We start from the raw sequence: 19,374 nt of genomic DNA on the forward strand, positions 1-19,374 counted from the left end.
GTTTTAAGCTGCTCAGTTTTATTAGCATGTCGAAGCCTCCATTTCAACAGAAATATTACAAATACCTCCGTTTTCTTGCTTTCATCCAAATGTATTACGCACAGACATCAGACTACACTTTATATGAGATCTGTGCATAATCCAACTATTGCAACCTGGAATGTGGAGATCTCATCTGACTGCAGTGACAAAGGAGTAACAGCTTCTATGGAAGATACTCCCTTCACTGGGGCTCATGAGAGCCTTGAATAAAATTTGCCATTGCAGTCTGTGGACAGACAATTTATTAACTCCTGAACATATGTAACATCAAAATATAGAATAAGGCAGTTCTGGCCAAATGTCCTTTCATGTCATGGCTGGCAGCTGGAGAGCAGAACAAGACCTTCCTAAAGTGATACAACAGTGAGAGGTCTGATCTCTACCTCTACAGTTGGCTGAACTTCAAAGTTACCTTACTGAAACACTGACCTATTCAATCCCAGTCCAGAATGACAGGAAAAGTTAGAGCAGCTCCTACACACTAAGCAGCTTAGGTGGGAAGAGCGAGCTGAGGGAAATACAAGTTGGGAGCAGAACAGTGCTAAAAGAGTTTGCAGTTTGGTTCCACTGTACTCCAGATGCATCAAGTATGAAGCAAACAGGTTTTGACAAAAATCTAGAAGCAATCTGAACAACAAAGGTTGATATTTTCAAGCACCACACACCCTCCTTAAGTTTCAGGAACTTTTTTAATTGTAGAAACTGCCCTGAAAACCTCCTCAAAGTCCTTTTAACACTTAAAACATTTGGCTGTATACATCATTCAAGCAACTTAAAAAAAAAATAAACAACTGTAAAAAAATAAAAACCTGCTGTGCCTGATTTTTGCCTGTTAATTTTGTCTCATACCAACCTTAAAATGTTGGTCCCTGTCATCATCATTTTCGGTTTCAATTTCTGATTCTGTTTCAGCATCATCGTTATCATCACTTTCATCTACTACATCATCCACTACGGTACAAAAGAGTTTTGTAAGGCAGATTATACATTTAATCCAATACATATGCTCAAAAAAATTTCTGTATTCTGGGTTTATTTTCTTTTTTACTTACCAGTTGAAAAAATGTGAAAACCAACTAGTAAACACTAATTACTATTACCAGATTTACAAAACAAAATAATTGTTTGACAATAATGCAGACTCAATTTATCACATTTCTATCCAGTTTTAAGTCAAAACAAAGATCTCTGGTTTAAACAAAGCAAAACAAAACAAAAAACCACTCCACCACCCCACCTCCCCCCCCCAAAAAAAACCCAGTAAGACAGCAGATGGCCATAGAAATACTTTACGATGTGGATAGGCCAAGAACATCTCAGCACGGCTTGAGGTCAGCACAAAATGAGATGACTCTGAAACCTTTTCCCAAAGTAATAATGATCACATCCAAAAAAAAAAAAATTAAGGTCTCAGAAGCTTTTAGTCATGTCACCTAGTATTGACCCCATATCAGGGAACAGTGGGACAAAGTACCCCCTTTACCATTTTTGTCTTGCTTAAATGGGGCCTAACAATTAAAGGAAAAAAAAAAAAATCAAGTGTATCACTGGAGATTCAACCAGTAAGGATAATACTCAAGGAGAGTAGTCACTGCAACTGCTTAGCATGAACAGGTTGGGAACTAAATTTTACCCCCAAAACGTACAGCAAGATGTTATTTTTTAGACATGGGGAACTAGTTGGACACTAATGACTAATTTCTACTTGAGTTAGAGACCCAGTACATTGAAGGATCTATGACCTCCTCCTTTCGTAACAAAGAAAAACAACGAGAAGCAAACTAATTGACTAATGAGAATTGGGTTAGCTTACTAGTGGCAAATTTGATCTTTTTCTAGAAATCTCATGAAGTTTGATGCTGGGGGTTTTTTTATTATGTTTTCTGAAAGAGTGTTTTCCATGCAGGAAATTTGCTGATTGTCAGTAAAATTCTCACTCAGAGGTTTACAAATTATACTGATTTTCTAGTGTATTCAGAATGATTACATGTATTACTTTTACAATGCTGACTATACAAGATTATATTTTTAATAAACTCAGAGCAGTAACCACCCCAATATTCTACACATCTTTTAATACAGAATTTTTTCCTTGAAAAGAAAATCCTATGTATCCTATTTCCCTAAGTTTTTCACTTCTTTTTTGTACAGATAACAAACCTTTTAAAAAAAACATGTCAGTAGTCTACTTCAACATACTGTATTAAGTAGACGTTTAATTTCTGTGAATTTTGAAACACATTTCTAAATCTATTTTCTATGTTGAAGACAAAACAAAGAAACTCTAAACTCCAGCAGTTTGATTCTGACCCATATGAACCCCAATCAGATAGCCGTCTTCTTTCAGATTATGATCCCATTTTGTTTCAAGAATATTGTGAATAAGAAGATATTAAGAAGTCTGACTTTGCCTCTTCATTTTAGAGTAACTTTCTGACAGCAACTTCATTAGTTGCTTACCCAGGTATCAAGCTATTTCACCATATCTAAAAATGCATTAAATATTAATCATCCAAAAATAACGAAAAGTGTTTACAATGGGACGAATCTATTTCCTACAAAGCACCATACAAAAATGCTTTGCAGACAAGTGTTGCCTAAAAGACTGCAACAGTCCAAGAAAGCAGCTCTACTTTTCTCATCGTACAAATGAAGGAATAACCACAATAATTTAAAAAATAATGCTTCAAATGGCACATTAATCTAAATTCACTACATGCTGTTTATCAGAGTAACAGAAGTAAATCAAGCAATATACACTCCCGTAAAACACCATGTACACTCCATTTCACATAGGAGAATGTGTATGATAAGTGAGTTAAAAAGAGAGTCCATTTAGGTTTGTAGATTAATACGTACAGCCTATGCTTTATACTTCAGAGTTTGATGAACATCACATTTTAGTTCCTGTTTTATTTTTTATCTCAGAAACATAACCACATGTGTGGACAAGATTATCATCAGTTAAAACTTAACATTAGAAATTGGTGCTCTGCACTAACAGCCACTGACCCTTTGCTAGCTGAGAAGGGTCTCAGTGTCCAAATTTTAATGGAGAACACAAATAACTGCAATTGATTCCACCTTACATAAAGCAAGACATGCTTAAAGACAAAATATTACAAAATTACCATACCATCAGGAGGCAAGTTGTACAGCTGAGCCACAGGACCACTGGCAGGAATAACTGGGAGTTGGAAATGGAAAGCACTTTTAATAGTTGGTAAAGGAAGACGATTTTTAGGAAAACATTTTCTCATTATTAGGCTGGATGTGTTGACAAGAGGATCAAGAGTTCTTACTGCAAGGCACTCCTATTAACAGGAAAATAATGAAGACAAGAAAAAAAATGTATCTCTCAAACTAATAGTCAAGCTACATTTGTTTTACAGAGTTCTAGAATTCACTAATAGCAAAGTATTTTGTTTACAATAAATTTTGCTAATGCCTCCTTTGAAGGCCAGAAGAACCTCTACCAACTTAAGTTCAACTTTTTTAAAAAGCCAGACTTCAAAATTATAAGCTTCCCCCCCCCTCTTTTTTAAAATTAAGTTCAACAGCCCTTCCCAGGGATAGTCACAGCCAAATAACAGCAAATATGAATTTAATTCTGTACTATTTCATTCCACTTCAGTCAACTGCAGAAAATAATCCTTACCCCCCTAATCAGTAATGACCATGAATATCATAAAAGAACTACGACAAATCTGAGGTCAGGATGTGTTTTTAAAGCTGAAGAGTCAAAAACAACAACAAAAAACCCAACACAGATAAACTTACTTGTGAAGTGTTGTAAAGAATTTTCATCCCATTGGCATCAATGAATGCTTTTCTTCCCAATTTGATGTTTGTAACACTTTTAATGCACTGTAAAACTCCTTTACGTATCAGCATGTATCTGTGTCGACTATCGTGACGGTGCCAATCAACATAAATTGTTAAAAGCACGTGCACATATCCTCTGTCTACTGCTCTCCTGGCATTTGTTTCTTTATAAAAAAGTTAGGAAAGAAAATTAAAAATTGCCCAATGATTCAATGTTATTGTCAAGTCAGTATTAAAAGTATTCTTTTTACCCAAATAACTGAATCGTTTCATTTAAAGCAGTATTTTAGCCACGCTTAGCAGAGTTTTACATCAACCTGAACAGAAATGACTAACTCAGGCCAGTAGTCTACACTTTATTCATCAGAATAACATTGCATGTAATTTTCATGGTTTACCAGAAGAACAGTGTGCATTACACTTAAAGGTAATTGTAAGATACTGTCAGATAGCAAATTAAATAAAAAAGTTTATATAAAGCATATCTATCTCTATCCACACACACTGTGTACATAGATAGAAGATTTGAAACAAACTTCTTACTGCTTGTAATCCATAGAGTTTTGCAGCAGCTATCACTCAAATTTGATAAACGCAAAATACCTCTACCCAAATACTGGATAATCAGTATGACAACTGGACTCTACACACCAGAGATTAGTGTTCTTATGAAAAGATTTACATGTACAAAGTGTAGGAAGTTACAATGTCCAAAGCCCTCAGGACTGAATAAGACATCTCAAAATAAATGCACAAGACCTCCTTTTTTAAAGACACACCTTTTCAACATTTAAATTCTTTCCTCAACATTAAAGTTTAACTGCCAATTTACAGAACAGAATACTGACAATAATTCAGAAATATTTTTTTCCCTAAACATCCTAAGGAGAAATTCCAATATTAGTAAATACACAAATCTGTAAGATCAAGGTATCACACAGATCAAACATGAGAAATCTCAGCACCCTGTAATAATCGGTACAGAAGTTTCCTGTCATTTGCCTGAAATGGTTTTCTGCAAATCTAATCACATCTCAGTTCTTATCCAACTCCACTAAAACTACCAGGAATGCTGTAGCTTTTATACAACTGTTTAGAGAGAATGAGTTTTTAATTCCTTGTCAGTTACAATCCTGACACAAAATCTGCACAGATGACATTTGTCAGGATCCACCTCTGCCGGCTAAGACAGCCAACGTCTGGGAACAGACCATTGTTTCGTTAATCTTGGTTCCACTTCATGAGCATCACTGACAGACTTGTCATGAGGAACCAAGACCTAATTAGTCAGGAAGGTACCTGAAGAAACCCTGTATTTTGCCCTGCCATCCAACAGATATTTTCAGATGTATGTATAAAGAAGATGCATAGGAGCTAAGTTACAGATATCTGTTACTGAAGGCCTGAGATGAATGACTGTAAAAGGCTATTCCTCCACCTTGGATCCAGACCAGGTGTGCAGAAGCAGCACAGCCTTTCTGCTGAGTAATTGAAGAAACAGTAACTAATTAGTAAACACATACATATATACCATACAAATACTAAAGCACCAGAGACTGCAGATACAATTGTAGCCTTACGTCTAAGTTTTCTAGCCTTGATTTTGCATTGGCCACAGACTTTAATATTAGTTTTATTCTGTGTATATATACACACACATATATATATCTCAACTAGACAAACAGATTTTTGTAGTCAAACACTTACTTGATTTTAGCAATGCAGCAAGTGTGTCTAAAGCAACCCTGTCAACATAACAAGAAAAGTCAAAACAGCAACCAACCAGCAAGCTTAATCTACAACACTGTAAAGCTATATAAAATATTTACTGCTAGCAGATTTATTTAGCATCTATGCTCATGTCTTCCTGGTTGCACTGTATCACAGACTTTGCTTTTAAATATTTGATTTTACTAAAATATCACGCATATCTGCTATATCTGAAGTCTGATGGTGAAATTTAAAAATAGCAATGCAATGGCTATTCAAACTTTCAGCCTTTGCAAAAAGACACCATAAATGACAATGTAATGTTTATGAACCATACTCAGTAAATGAGATACTTCCGAAACTCACGTTTTTATGTTAGCAGCAGAACAAGTACTTCTACAAAGCAAATGACACTATTTTAGAAAACTGTAGCTCAAAACTGGCAGTGTATGAATATATTGAAGAGTAATACTCATCAATCTGTACTACAATACAAGATCGTCAGTGTAAGATTTTTCTTGTACAAGAAGATCTTGTTTCAGTTAACTCAAGATGTACACTAGAAAATGTATATACTTATTTTTACCCTCTTTGTAAAGATAGACTCCATGCATCTGATCTTAGACTATAAACAAGGCTATCATGATTACTCACATCATGGAATAGCAAGTTCATATGTCTAATTATAGCTGCGGCTTAAAAGGGGCAGAGCATTTTTTTTTACAAGATACTCCACTGACCACAAACTTAGATAACATAACACTATTTTTTTTTGTACTGAAGTTAGAAGATGAACAACATGAGATTACTATTTTGCTAACCAGATGAAAAATTCAGTTTTCCACAGGCAAGTACTTCAAAAAGGTGGTAATATATAAAGAAAGGGCTCTCTCCAGTTAGATCCACTTATCTATTTTTACCCTAAATTCACTTAAAGAAAAAAAGAGAAAAATACACTGGGTGGGGAATCTAAAGTCACCACTTTAAGGTATGCAGTTATTTATTTTTTAAGCACACAATAGCCCACTAGACAGACATTGCTGGTGCTTACTACTGTGTTTTATGTTTTTGCTCTGAGAGTCTGTAATTGCTTTGAAGTAAAACAGAAAGAAAATTCTATTACAAAACAAAATAGATAGTGACTCTAAAACCACAAAGGAGGTGTGGGAGCCAATTCAAAAAATCGAAAAGTGATGGGAATGTCTTGATCTGTTTGTCCTGATTTGGGGATAACCCCTGTACAGTTTCCACACAGGAATATCAGAGACAAAAAATAACATTTATATTATTTTACCAGTACTGTAACTAGACATCCAAATATTTTGTTTCACTCTACTGGGTAAAATTAAACTGTCAGATTTGTGGTTCTCCTTCCCACCTCCTTTCAAATATGAGTTACATTTGATTTCCCTAATACAATTTTTCATTTACAAGTAAGTTTCAAAACTTATCTCAGGTTTTTCCATATACTATATTAAAGAGACCTTACTTACTTCATAAGGCTAGTGTTCTTTTTACTAAAAGGGCCAATGATCTTAAACATCAGTTCTACTACTCCATTCTTTCCCAAGGACACTGCATTTACAGCTGGAAGAGTTAAAAACAATCCATTTTAAGATAATGTAATAAGAAAAGCAAAAGAAAAAAAATATATCAATATACTCAAACTAAAATCCATGCAAGTTAATTTTTAAGTACAAAAACGTTAAACATGTTTGGGCTTTAAGACATACAATGACAAGCAGACAGCACTCTCTACATAATTAGTGTGATAATCCAATCCTGATAAAACTTGGAAAAGAAGGAAAAAATTAATTATTAATTTACAAATAAAATTATGTACTACTTCCAATGCACGCTTCTGCTTTCTTTGTTATTAAGATATATCATAAAAAGACTTTTCTTTGAAAAAAGTCTCACAGTTTATCAAAACGGCAGGGTTTCTAAAATTCTTAAGTCTAACAAGTCCTATGACCTGCTATTATCCTTCAGTATCGGGAAAGACAGGTATGTCCACCACAATTTGAAAGCCAAGCGTTTGCTGCAAAATTTAGAAATGCCAGTTGGTATAAGCTTTCCTGAGCTACACATTATGCATGTGTGTTCTCAGAAAAAAAAAAATTACCATCTATTTGAAAGGGAGAAAATTAAAAGAAATTATGCTAAGACCTACATTCAAGAAATGCACACTGGATGTATATATGGCTGAAGCCCAATGCCCACTGAAAATACAAACTGCTGAAAGAGGCACAGAAATTCAATTCCCAACCGAGTTTAGCAATATGCATTCCTAACAAAGCGGAAGAGAGCAACTAAGAATTGACTTCAACACAACAAATTCTGTTATTAGTGTAGAATTTAGTACTCGAACCGAAGTTGCAATTTCATCATTATTAGCAGCAACATTACACCACTAGAATCTAAGTTAGGATTCTATGCTGGTAGTAACTGTATACAAACTTTAAGTAGTACTTCCCATTTACGTGTAATAAACTACTAGTTTATCTGCTAATAAGGAGTGGGAAATACAGAAAGATACAATTGATCTAAGCAGAATCCTAATTAAAGACTCAGTTCAATTTCCCATTTTCAGGATGAAGCAAATTTTCAGCTAAGCTATGTAACTATCTGTATTAAAGTCTTCCATTTAGAAACATTTTACCTCATTATCAGACGGCTCAACAGAAATAAAGCTTCCACATTTTAAAAATATTGGGACTTTATGAATTATAGGTGCTCATGTGAATGTCCTGAAAACATGATCTCATAGATCATCAAATCAATTCTCTTGGAGGAATGTGGTTATGTTTTCACTTTCTCACACTTCTTTAAGAGGTTTAACGGTCATTTTGAGCTCAAAGGAAAAACTTAAGAGCATCTAACCAACAGTAGAAACACGGGAAGAACCACACTATTTTTATCAACTTCCTACTGCCTGCCCAAACAATTAATTAGGCTCTTGTGAAAGAATGTTAGTCCAATAGTAGGGCACTTCAAGACAAGGAATAAGGGAAAGGTTAAATAAAGAAATAAAATATGTCCTGTGTGAACCAAGTTTTAAATTAGCAATCAGGAATTAAATAAAATAATAAAAAGCAAAAAAAACATGAGCATGTATAATAAAGAGAATAATTATTTAATTTGAAGTGCTTTTGCAAGCACAGTGTTAGCATTTCTGGTTTAGATCTTAAAGCATCAGCACTTATGCAAACCAGATGACTCAAAATTCCACACATCCAATAGCACTGGTTAAACCCCGCCCAACTATATATATATTTACGTATATATAATCACACACACTGAACAAAACCCAAAGATATACAGAAATACAAATATGCTTCACAGTTTTTATTAGAATTTAAGCGATTTGACAATATAAAAAGCAAAGTGTCTGCTAAAAATAATTATTTTAAACACCTAACATTAAACAAGCATTTAGATCCGGTATTTTAATTGTTGTCTAGATAAAATATCACATGGGAAAGAAAATAATCTGCAATACTTACAGTTGGTTGAGTAAACTCTTAATACTTGAAGACATGGCAGTATTAGCCTGTGGTTCTGCAAATTCTGCTTCACTAAATTCAATGATATGTTGAGGGCACCATTAATTCTTGCTTTCATGCCAATCTTTTTGTCTGACATCAAAGAAATACAAGATCAATCAAACTAATTTTGAAATTATTATAAAAAAATAAATGAACTGTGAATTCCTTCTACTGATAATGTCAACTCTGCATTATCTATATTTCACCATTCTATCCTCCCCTCTGTTTTACTCCTCCTTTTGTTCTCTACCAGTTCTGAGTACGTGGATGCTTATACAATAATAGTAAGAAAATTGTTCTTAAGTTTCAGTCATGAAACTGTAAAGTATTAAGCCATATTACTTAAGTATATCATTATCACCTTTTGGACCAATTTTTGCAAGAAGAGTATGAAGAAGCACCATTAATTCTTCATTTGGTGGAGTGTCTTTGCTGGCAGTCAAAAGCAGCTGCAATAAGATCTGTGTCCCTCCTTTAGTGACTAAGACGCTGGCTCTCCGACCACCACCTAGAAATTAAAACTTAACTGATATCTCGGAAGCCAAAGAACAAATTAAGTATCAAAGCTACAGTTATCATAAAGAGAGTCTTTAGAAGAGCAATATTTTCTTCAAGTGTGACTGCACTATTTAAGAACATGCTGGAATTAAGACTTGCAGCAACATAAATTATTTGTGTATGATTATTTGAAAAGTGACTTCAGTCCTTATGTTTTTTATTCTGCATATAAATCAGCTTTAGCAATTGTCAGAAACAAACAAACAAAAAAACACCAAGAAAACAAACAAACAAAAAACCAGTCTGCAGAACAATACAGGAATAAAAAAATCACAAATTGTTCCTTAATGAAAACTTACCAACGGAGACTACCTCAATGAGAATATTCAATATATTTAGAATAGTTTGAGGATCTTTTGTATTCTGCAATGAAAACCAGAGAGATTTCTTTGCTTAATGTGGAAGTCTGATACAGTGGTTTAGATAGTTAAAGCTCAGAGAAATTGCCACCACTAAATCAAACAGAACTTAAGATGTAATAACCCAGCTAACCATCCCACTATGCAGCCTGAATTAACCACAAAACCAATTAAAATCTAGTTTGTAGTATGACATATTAATTAGAACTGATAGTTGCCAAATAATTTCTTGAATATTTAAAAATAAGGGGGAGAAATTCTTATGTAGGTTATGATACTTAAAGACCATATCTAATCATTACAGTCCTACACAAGTTTTGGAGACTAGCTAGGATAACAACATATTTAATAATACAAAGCCCAATGATAAAATGAAAACTTGCTATGTACCCTTAACCACACAGATTAAAAAGTTTTACCTCTAGCGTTGACAGGATAACTTCTATTCCAGTAGAGCCCTTAGAAGTCATCTCCTTCCTGGTTTTTTCTGCCAGTGAGAAAAAGACCACTTTTAATGTTCTAGCTTGCAGAAAAAAAAACATGATCATATACAGATTGATCAGAAAATCTACACTGCTAATAATAAAACCTATTTAAAACTGCATATATGTATATAAAACTAAGTAAAAGACTTAAGTGATTTTAACACTCATTTTTGCTTTTACTTGTTCAACAACCTTGTCATGCCCTAGAAAAGAAACTGTAAAGAAAAAAATCTGTAAGAAAGCCCTCCTCCAGATACTTCTACTTCTCATATATATGCACACACACATACATATATTGTGAATTATTACTTAAATTATCGCTGTATCAGAACGCACTCAGTGTAAGCAATACTATACCAGATAGCATTAAACAGGGCCTTAAACAGGTGCTTTCAACAATCAGGGACAAAAACATATAGACAATCAAGTTCACCAAAAAGAAACAAAGAAAAGTCCAGCAAGGAAGAAATATAAGGAGGAAGGCTCTAAAGGAGAACTACTAAACCCACACAACTTAGATATTTACCTTGACTCTGAACCAGATGAAGGATCTTTGAGGTAACGTATCTAGCATTGTCTGCTTCTCCTAACACAGAGTCCAAATTGATCTTCTCCAGCTGTGACAGCAGCGACATAGTCCGAGAACTGGTAGAAACACTACAAGAAAGATTTTTTTACATTCACTTTTCGCATCTAGACCAGATCAAAAAAAAATACTAACAACAGAAATCCCATGTCGGAGTAAGGGGAGTGGATAATTCACCTTCATATTTTCTCTCGATAGAAAAACAGTCTTAATTCTCCTTAATTCTGGCAAATTTACAGATTTTGCAAAGCCTGCATTGCAGCAGACTAATTATATTTAACAGCATCTCCAAGAGCAACTGTGAACAGGGAAATTGGTTGCAGCAAATAAACTCCAGATATAGGTACAAATGTTGTTTATCTATGTCAATTAGAGTAACTTATATTTAATATAGTTTATGTTAAGTGCCAGGATACTGTATCAAACCTGCCATTCAAGGAAAAAATGGCTACAAACAGTCCCAAAGACTGTTTGTCTTAGAGAGCTGGTGTTTTGGAGGTGAAAGAAAAGATTATCATTCATGAAGTGAGCAAGCCAGAACCTACCAGCTGAAGAAAAAGAACACAATTTTAAAGAAAAACTTTGGAAGGTGTCCAAAACTATCATCGGTTTGGATTCATTTTGAACACAAGGGTATTTTGGCCTGACATCATAAAATTGCCTTGAAAATGTATTTTAATATAAGAAACAATTTTGAACCAGGCATTCATATAGATAGGCAAATTACAGATAAACAATAAATTTAAATATTTATAGTATTCAAAATAGTCAGTCTAGAAATTATTTGCTTTCCAGTTTTACATGATAACTACTCAGAATAGTTTTGAGATTCACATTCCCACATGAAAGTAATTTTTAGACAAATGGTTAACATTCGAATTATAGTCATGTAATCAACTACAGGAAATGATGATTTCCAAGGATTAACTACCTTGACTTTTCAATTTTGTAACATTAGAGTCCCGCAATAATCAACAATAATTCATTTTACACACATACTGTTCTGACTATCTGCAATAACACTAAAGTATATAACATTAGGCTTTATAAATACTGTCAGCTTTGTTTCTAACAATAAGGCATTATTATTCCTTGATTTTTATTTTACATCTGTGAAAAGGTTTCACACAGTTAACTCTACTAAAATAATTTGTTTAGATGTGGACAAAAATGTTAAAATCAAGGAAAAAATGTAGCTGACAGCAATGGTTGTACTGTCATGAAAGCAAATTGATATAAAAACTGCTGAGGAAACTGCTTCTACCACTTCCATTTTTCCATCTAAATGAGAAGCATAACCAAAAAACAATTTCAGGTTACAGATGATACTTACAAGCTGTTAAAATCAGTAGTAAGAAATGGTTATACTAATTATAGAGCTTAAATCAAAATAATTTTATATTGTGAAGTAAGTATATCACCTTCCCAGTTATTTGCTAGACTTTGACTTAAAAGTATTTTTTGATCTAAAATATATCTGTCTTGGTTGCTGAAATATTACTTTCCTTGGATAAGTAAAGCATAATCCCTCCAATCCTTTCTCATCATCTAAACCCAGGTTGAATAGTATAAAGCCATTACCACTTGCATAAGCTTTGTTTTGTTTACTTCTACTTCTCCATTTATCCACTGAACTGGAAATACTCCAAAATAAACCCAAGATTTTAATTAAATCCACAAGCTCTGTTGATCTGCTGTACAAACTGACAAACTTCCAAAGGATGTTATCTTCACCAGCTCCACAATCAAAACAAGAGTCCAGCCAACCCACATATAAATCAACGTGTAACAGAACTGCTGCTTCAATGTGTGTGTGTGTCTGTATACACATGTATTTAATTTCCATTGTGGTGTATCATTGGTCTCACAATGAAGTGAATGTAGTTTGAAAGCTGGAAACAAGACAAGAAAGCAAAGATGACCCTTAGGAACAAAAAACCAAAGAAGATACAAGTTTTTGTAAAGACAAAACTCATTTACAGGCACTAAACTTTCAGCGCAAAGCTGATTTTTGACTGCTGCAGCCTGCAAAATTCAAGCAACACTGGCACATGGAAGTAATATACCAGGTACAGAAAGTTAGCATCTAACTTAATTTCTCCATAATTACTAAAAGTTTTAAAAGGTTTAGGAAGGGTAAGTCATTCTCACTACTGGGTGGCATAACAATTTAAGTCCTAAGATTTAGAGGTATAATCTCCTCCTGGGGCCAGAGTTTCTATCAAGGGCAGTGAGCACTCATTGTAGCGGTTAAAGAGGTATCTTCAGAATGGTTTTAGGCTATTCATCTTACAAGCAGTCTTCCAACAGAAATATAGCCAAATAAACTTCACATCTTCAGCATACCCAATAAAGTGTTCTTGAAAATAACACCAGCCCAGAGTCTACGCTGAAATATAAATTAAAGTCCTGATTTCCTTCTAGCTATGACTGAGTTTTCTTCTTAAAACAAGAATTGTACTCTTGTTTATTAATATTCTACACTAGTATACATAGTGGTTTGTCTGGGCTTAAGCCCAGCCAGCAACTAGGCATCACGCAGATGCTCACTCACTCCTCTGCCCTGCCAGTGGGATGGGGAGAATTGGGAAAAAAAAAAAAAGTAAAACTCATGGGTTGAGATAAGAACGATTTAGTAACTAAAGTAAAATAAAATGTAATACTAGCAATAATAATAATAAAACATAATAATAACAGTAATGAAAAGGACCAAAACAACCAACCAAAACATAAAGCACAAGAAAAAGACAAGTGATACACAATGCAATTGCTCACCACCTGCTGACAGATGCCCGAGAAGTGATCCACCCCTCCCGGCCAACTCCCTCCAGTTCATATACTGGCCATGACATTCTATGGTATGGAATATCCCTTTGGCTAGTTTGGGCCAGCTCTCCTGGCTGTGCTCCCTCCCAGCTTCTTGTGCATGTGCTTGCCAGCAGAGCATGGCAAACTGAAAAATCCTTAACTTAGGATGAGTGCTACTTAGCAACAAATAAAACATCAGTGTGTTATCAACATTATTCTCACACTAAATCCAAAATACACTGTACCCGCTACTAGGAAGAAAATTAACTCTATCCCTGCCGAAACCAGGACATGGTTATAACACCGTGACAGCTTTCAATGTCTGCACAGTAAATCTAAAAGGCTGTAGGACAGGAATTACGACAGCCAGCCTGACTGACTCTGCTCCTGTACGTAATACTGCTGTGACAACCCATTTGACCTACAAGCCAAACTGAAGCCCAATTTACAATGGGACTCCTTCCGATACTTGTAATGCAAATATGTACATTTTGACCAACAAACCATTCAGGATCCAAAACTAGAAGACAGCTCTCCAAAACAGAGAGGCACCATGGAATTCAGTATTTTTAATCCAACAGCTAGGTAAACCAAGGGAATAGTCAGAATGGCACAATAAAAACCGTATCCTGTCAGAGCTAGATTTCCTCTTAAGCTGCTGACATTGCAGAACTGCACATGAATACCCTGAACAGTGTGGCCAGCCCTTCATACAAAACTTGTTTTCCCACAATGTGAAGAACCCTTGTTACTGAAAGAGACATTTTTCACCCCACCCATTCTACAGCCTTCTCGGAAGAGCACTCTGTAGTCACCGAGGGCAAAGGCAACCCTGTTGTAACACTTTGTATCCCTTCATTTGAAAGTTTTTCTCCCTGCGCTATAATCTTACTATTTCTGGCTCTCCCCACTACAAATGTGACTGTCCTTTATCCATTCCAGTGGTATACCTAAGCACAGTACCTTGCACATATTTCCATCAATATTCTTAACCATTTTCTGCATTTGACAAGAGTATTTCGAAATCATTTGGTACTCCAATATTTTTGCAGATCTTTTCAGCTTGAAGTTGTCTGCAATTTTAACAAGAACTCTTTCTTCTCTTTCAGATCATTAGTCAAAACTCTAAATATTTTCAGTCATTAACTGTAACCAGAAACAGAAAGACAGACCACATCCAAAAACAAACTGTGCACTCTTTCCTTCTGACAGCATTCAACTACCACTGCTCTGGTATCCTGTCAGTGCTCTACTCCAGAGCACTTGCCTTAGCTTCCTGATAGCAATCACATGCAGTGGTTACTTTAGTAAAGCTTTAAACATGTATGTGGTATTTTAATGCCACTTTTGTGCTCATGGGATCTGTGACTCTCACACATGAAAAATCAGATGTATTTTCAAGGACAACTCAAACCACTTTTGGCTGTTCGCAGCCTCATCCATTTGGTTAGTTCTTCCAGGACCCTTCTGCACACACAAAAAAAAAAAAAAAAAAAGAGAGATGGTGGATCGACAGCTACTCGGTTTCTGCTCCCTGACTCCCGCAGACACAACCACTAGGTTTGCCACCTCTGTCTTTCACTATTTAACCCAAATCGCATGAATTCTGAAGACAACCGATAATTATTACACTGGGATGGATTCAGACTTTCTTTAAGTGTCCTGAGGTACAGTTCACCAGGCTTACTTGATCCCATACACTGCATGACTCCGGAGGCAGGAAACCCTTTCTCCATCCCACGTTCAAATGCCACAGCTCAGAACGCCCCTCACACCACCACCTTGTTTGCAGAAAGGAAGCATGAACAAACAAGCTTGCTGTCATCTCAACTGTTGCCAAAGCGTACAGCATGACTCAGCTAACGAGAAAGCTTTGCGGATTTCCTCCTTCTCTGGTTAGGAAAGCTGTGAGTAGATATAAAGGAAGCAACTGCCCCAACAGTGAGGAACACAGGACTTCAGGGGTTCACATTTGAAAAAGAACTGCCTTAACAAGAAAACATCTTTGCAAAGAAAATTCCCTCACTGCAGGGACACTTCTTGCAGTCCCCCCAATTCCCAAAAGGTTTAAGCATTCTTTAATTATGAGGAAGTGCTAGATTCACAACTCTCCATTACTCACTGCACACTACTTTCGCTATGCAAATGCTAAACTACATCATGACACCTTTCTAAGTGTCTGCTCACAATGAGAAAGGTAACGCTAATGGCTATCACAGCAGCATATAAAAATTCAGTTGTCTTAGAATGATTTTCAGCTATTCATCTTGTAAGAAGCCTTCCAAGAGACAATGGTGAAATGAAGGAAGTCACCAGAAACCTTCAGTTTCCCAACCGTACCTACTTCCTCTGAAACTGCTGTTTGCAGTCAGCCAGAACACTGACATATCGGGGAGTGTCTTCTTCCCCCACAGCAAACAGGTCTTCCGTGTTCAGCATGTTAGAGCAACCCATTAAAAAGCTATTTTAAAGTAGGCAGGCTTCTCATGAGTTTATTTTCATTTTATTCCAATGCAAACCATTTCCACATTACTTTGTTTCTCAACCACCTCCACATTACCAAATAATGTTTGGAGACCTGATACTTCCAATTAGCTCAGAGCTACCTCTGCACAATAAATTCACCGTAATTTATTCACGACTTAGGGAACAACTGTTTTGAACTGCAGGGATGGAAATTTCCATTTTAACTCAATAACTAAAGAAGAATAAACGGTACTTAAGTAGCCACTCTGCAAAAATCTAGTATTCTTTGTGTTCGCATACTTTACGTATTATAATTGGTAGTATTTCCAAGAAAACCCATTGCTGACAGAGAGTATGACTTTGCTTATCATAATGCCTAAGGAACTAATATACCATCAGTAGAAAACATATCAGTTTCTTTACTATTTCTTTTGATCTATTTCTCACACAAACAAGAACAGCCAGTCTCTGATATCAAACCATTCGACTCTTAAGGTCAGCAAAAGCAAAAATTATTCTACATGCAACCATTTAAATTCAAATTTTAAATCCATCCCAAGATATAAAATTAATCCACAGTAGAGTATGTCCTTCATGCAAATTCATCCATTCATTTAGACAATAATCAGTATTTCAGAGAGCCAAGACTGAAGCCAGAATTCCCTATTTTGCTGCCTTTACAATTTTTTTTTTAAATCTGATTAGATGGTTTGCTTTAATGTGGTGGTTTAACCTGTGCTCGCTTAAGAAAAGAGTAAGACTGAACACCTTTCCATAGTTTCCTGATGCTTAACAGACATGTTGCGTTCCACAGATAATCTCATAATTTTTTCAGATATTTGCTAAAACAAGTTATCAATGAAAATAACAAACACAAGTTTTCAACTCTTGAAATCTTCTGTAATCTCACTCTTGTTTGTCCTAGCTATGTGTTGGATTGCAGGACTGTTGGAGAATGATATGCATTTTATGAAAAATTCATGGCTTCTTATACAGTATTATAAACCTGTCCTTTAATTCTTTCAGCAGAAATCATTTTATGTTTTGCCAATATTTGCATAAAACAATTAATTGATAGTTGTTTCAATGAAATTTAATGTACATTTTATATTTGAACATGTCTTAACACTAACTGAAAATTCTAAATTTAAGAAGTTATTTATTAAGTGTGAAGCTACTTTATGCTAATCAATATTGACTCCCTCAGCGTTTCAGGACATCACTTTACACATACTTACTAGGGACCCATTAACGTATATTTTGTCTACCTTAAAATTAAGATATAGACTGCTTTTTTCACAAATCTCATATAGCTTGGTGTTGAGAAGTCACCATAGTATTAAATTTACCTTTTTTCAGATGATGTTTTTACTTTGTTCATATCGGAAACCTGATTCTTCAAATCACCATCCCTGAGAACCTGGAAGATATTAAATAACTGCAAATTATCAACATCATCTGTTCTTTAATGATGAAATGCTACCGCCATATTGGATGTCTCTACACTAGAAATGTTAAATAAGTTAATTTGCATTGACTGCATTTCTCCACACTGTCACAAGCTCTTCTCTCTTCAATCTATTTGATCCAGCTTTTAAAATAAACTATTGCAATGTAAGTATGGAGTATGATTCTGCATTACAATTCAGTCCTACAAAGCTGAGAGCATCCGATTACAGTAAAACAGAAATTTATACCAGTTACCTAATAGATAATATTGTCATATCCATAACAGAATTTTATTGAACAAAGCTTTTGCTGAAGCCAGTAAATACACTTCTTTAAACTTACATGACAATGTTATGAGATGCCACAACATACTTAATTCTGACTGCCATTTCATGTATCTATAGGATAACTAGTACTAGAGGCACAGTGAGAAACATGGAGTGTTTGGTGTTCTTATTTAAGCAAGACCTGAATACATTTCTTGGACAGAAACCACATCGTACTAAGGACTCAATTTTCCTATCCTTTTAAGGACATAGTGTCCTCAGGGTACACTGCTTCCTCAAATGGTGTCTCCAAGCAATTAAGGTTGCAGTCTACAGGACCATTAACTGAACCTCAGTACTTCCATTTGAGATCTAGTAGGAATGACAAATACTCCCACTGTGAAAAAACCCCCAGTGTCTGCAAAGGGCACAGTGGTTAGTTTTAAGGTAGAAGACAGAGTAAAGGGAAAAAAGGATGTTCAAAGATACGGGTGGTGAGAATGAAGAAGATGAAGCACTTGTTCTCTTGGGAAATGCAGGCAAGAAATTCAGTCAAGCACACACAAACAGTCCTCCCCCACCCCCTGCCCCCTCAAGAGAACTTTGTAAGACCTCTCAAAAATCCTTGTTGTTCAGCACATAAAATAATCAGGTTTTTATTACTAGTAAATTCCACTCTGCAACTGGTAAAAGCCTAAAGCAGATAAGTATGCAGCAAGCTTATTTCCAGACTTACCTGAAAGCAGAATCTTTTCCCAGCAGCCAGGAGGCAACTGCTCAGCTTTTCACACAAATTCCAGCTTGACTCAAGTTAACAGGCATCCGAGGTTTGTCCAAGTACCCTTCAAGTGCAAACTATCTTGACTTCCTTTAAAGAAAACGAACAGTTACAAAAGAATAGCTGTGTCCACCACTGCAGACAATTTCAAAAATTGTAAGGTCTGGATTATTTGAACCAGGTTGCAGGTCTTACTGGGGGGAAAACATTAGATTCTTGAATTCAAGTAGCCAAGTGCTGTTTTGCTTACAGCGTTGACCTGCTGTCAGACAGATGATGAACAGTCTGCCAGTGCCAATAGTGTCTACATATTATAGTGTACTGAACTGCTGCACAAGTGGAGCCAGCTACAGAGCTCGACTATCTTGAACTGCAAGGTCTTAATTTATTTTGCTCTAAATTCACCACAAAGTATTTCAGTAAGCACTAATGTGTAAATGCTCCAGGTCAAGGGTAAAAGACAAGCAGATAAGAAAAAGCAGAAGAACATCTCC

The 19,374-nt window shown here is 35.4% G+C and overlaps 1 protein-coding gene across 8 annotated transcripts in view; it reads right to left on the reverse strand.

Annotated features, from left to right (window-relative positions):
• Window positions 1-19,374, reverse strand: part of AGTPBP1 (ATP/GTP binding protein 1) — a 75,526-nt gene that overhangs the window by 46,233 nt on the left and 9,919 nt on the right. For 6 of the 8 annotated variants that reach the window (XR_774417.1, XR_774416.1, XM_010568647.1 and 3 more), the window contains exons 2-13: window positions 18,839-18,970; window positions 17,737-17,807; window positions 11,054-11,184; window positions 10,462-10,529; window positions 9,983-10,046; window positions 9,487-9,633; window positions 9,084-9,215; window positions 7,071-7,164; window positions 5,575-5,612; window positions 3,823-4,031; window positions 3,179-3,356; window positions 896-993 (exon numbers count right to left, since the gene is read on the reverse strand). Coding sequence is in view for 6 of the 8 variants with exons in the window: in XM_010568647.1 (XP_010566949.1) it covers window positions 896-993; window positions 3,179-3,356; window positions 3,823-4,031; window positions 5,575-5,612; window positions 7,071-7,164; window positions 9,084-9,215; window positions 9,487-9,633; window positions 9,983-10,046; window positions 10,462-10,529; window positions 11,054-11,184; window positions 17,737-17,768 (1,191 nt within the window). In the remaining 2 variants the exon portion in view is untranslated. Of the gene's footprint in view, window positions 1-895; window positions 994-3,178; window positions 3,357-3,822; window positions 4,032-5,574; window positions 5,613-7,070; window positions 7,165-9,083; window positions 9,216-9,486; window positions 9,634-9,982; window positions 10,047-10,461; window positions 10,530-11,053; window positions 11,185-17,736; window positions 17,808-18,838; window positions 18,971-19,374 lie in introns of those variants that run through there. The other 2 variants (XM_010568648.1, XM_010568650.1) reach the window with 2 other exon arrangements.

This window comes from Haliaeetus leucocephalus, unplaced genomic scaffold (genome assembly GCF_000737465.1).
Source record: "Haliaeetus leucocephalus isolate CR32 unplaced genomic scaffold, Haliaeetus_leucocephalus-4.0 Scaffold251, whole genome shotgun sequence".
NCBI lineage: Eukaryota > Metazoa > Chordata > Aves > Accipitriformes > Accipitridae > Haliaeetus > Haliaeetus leucocephalus.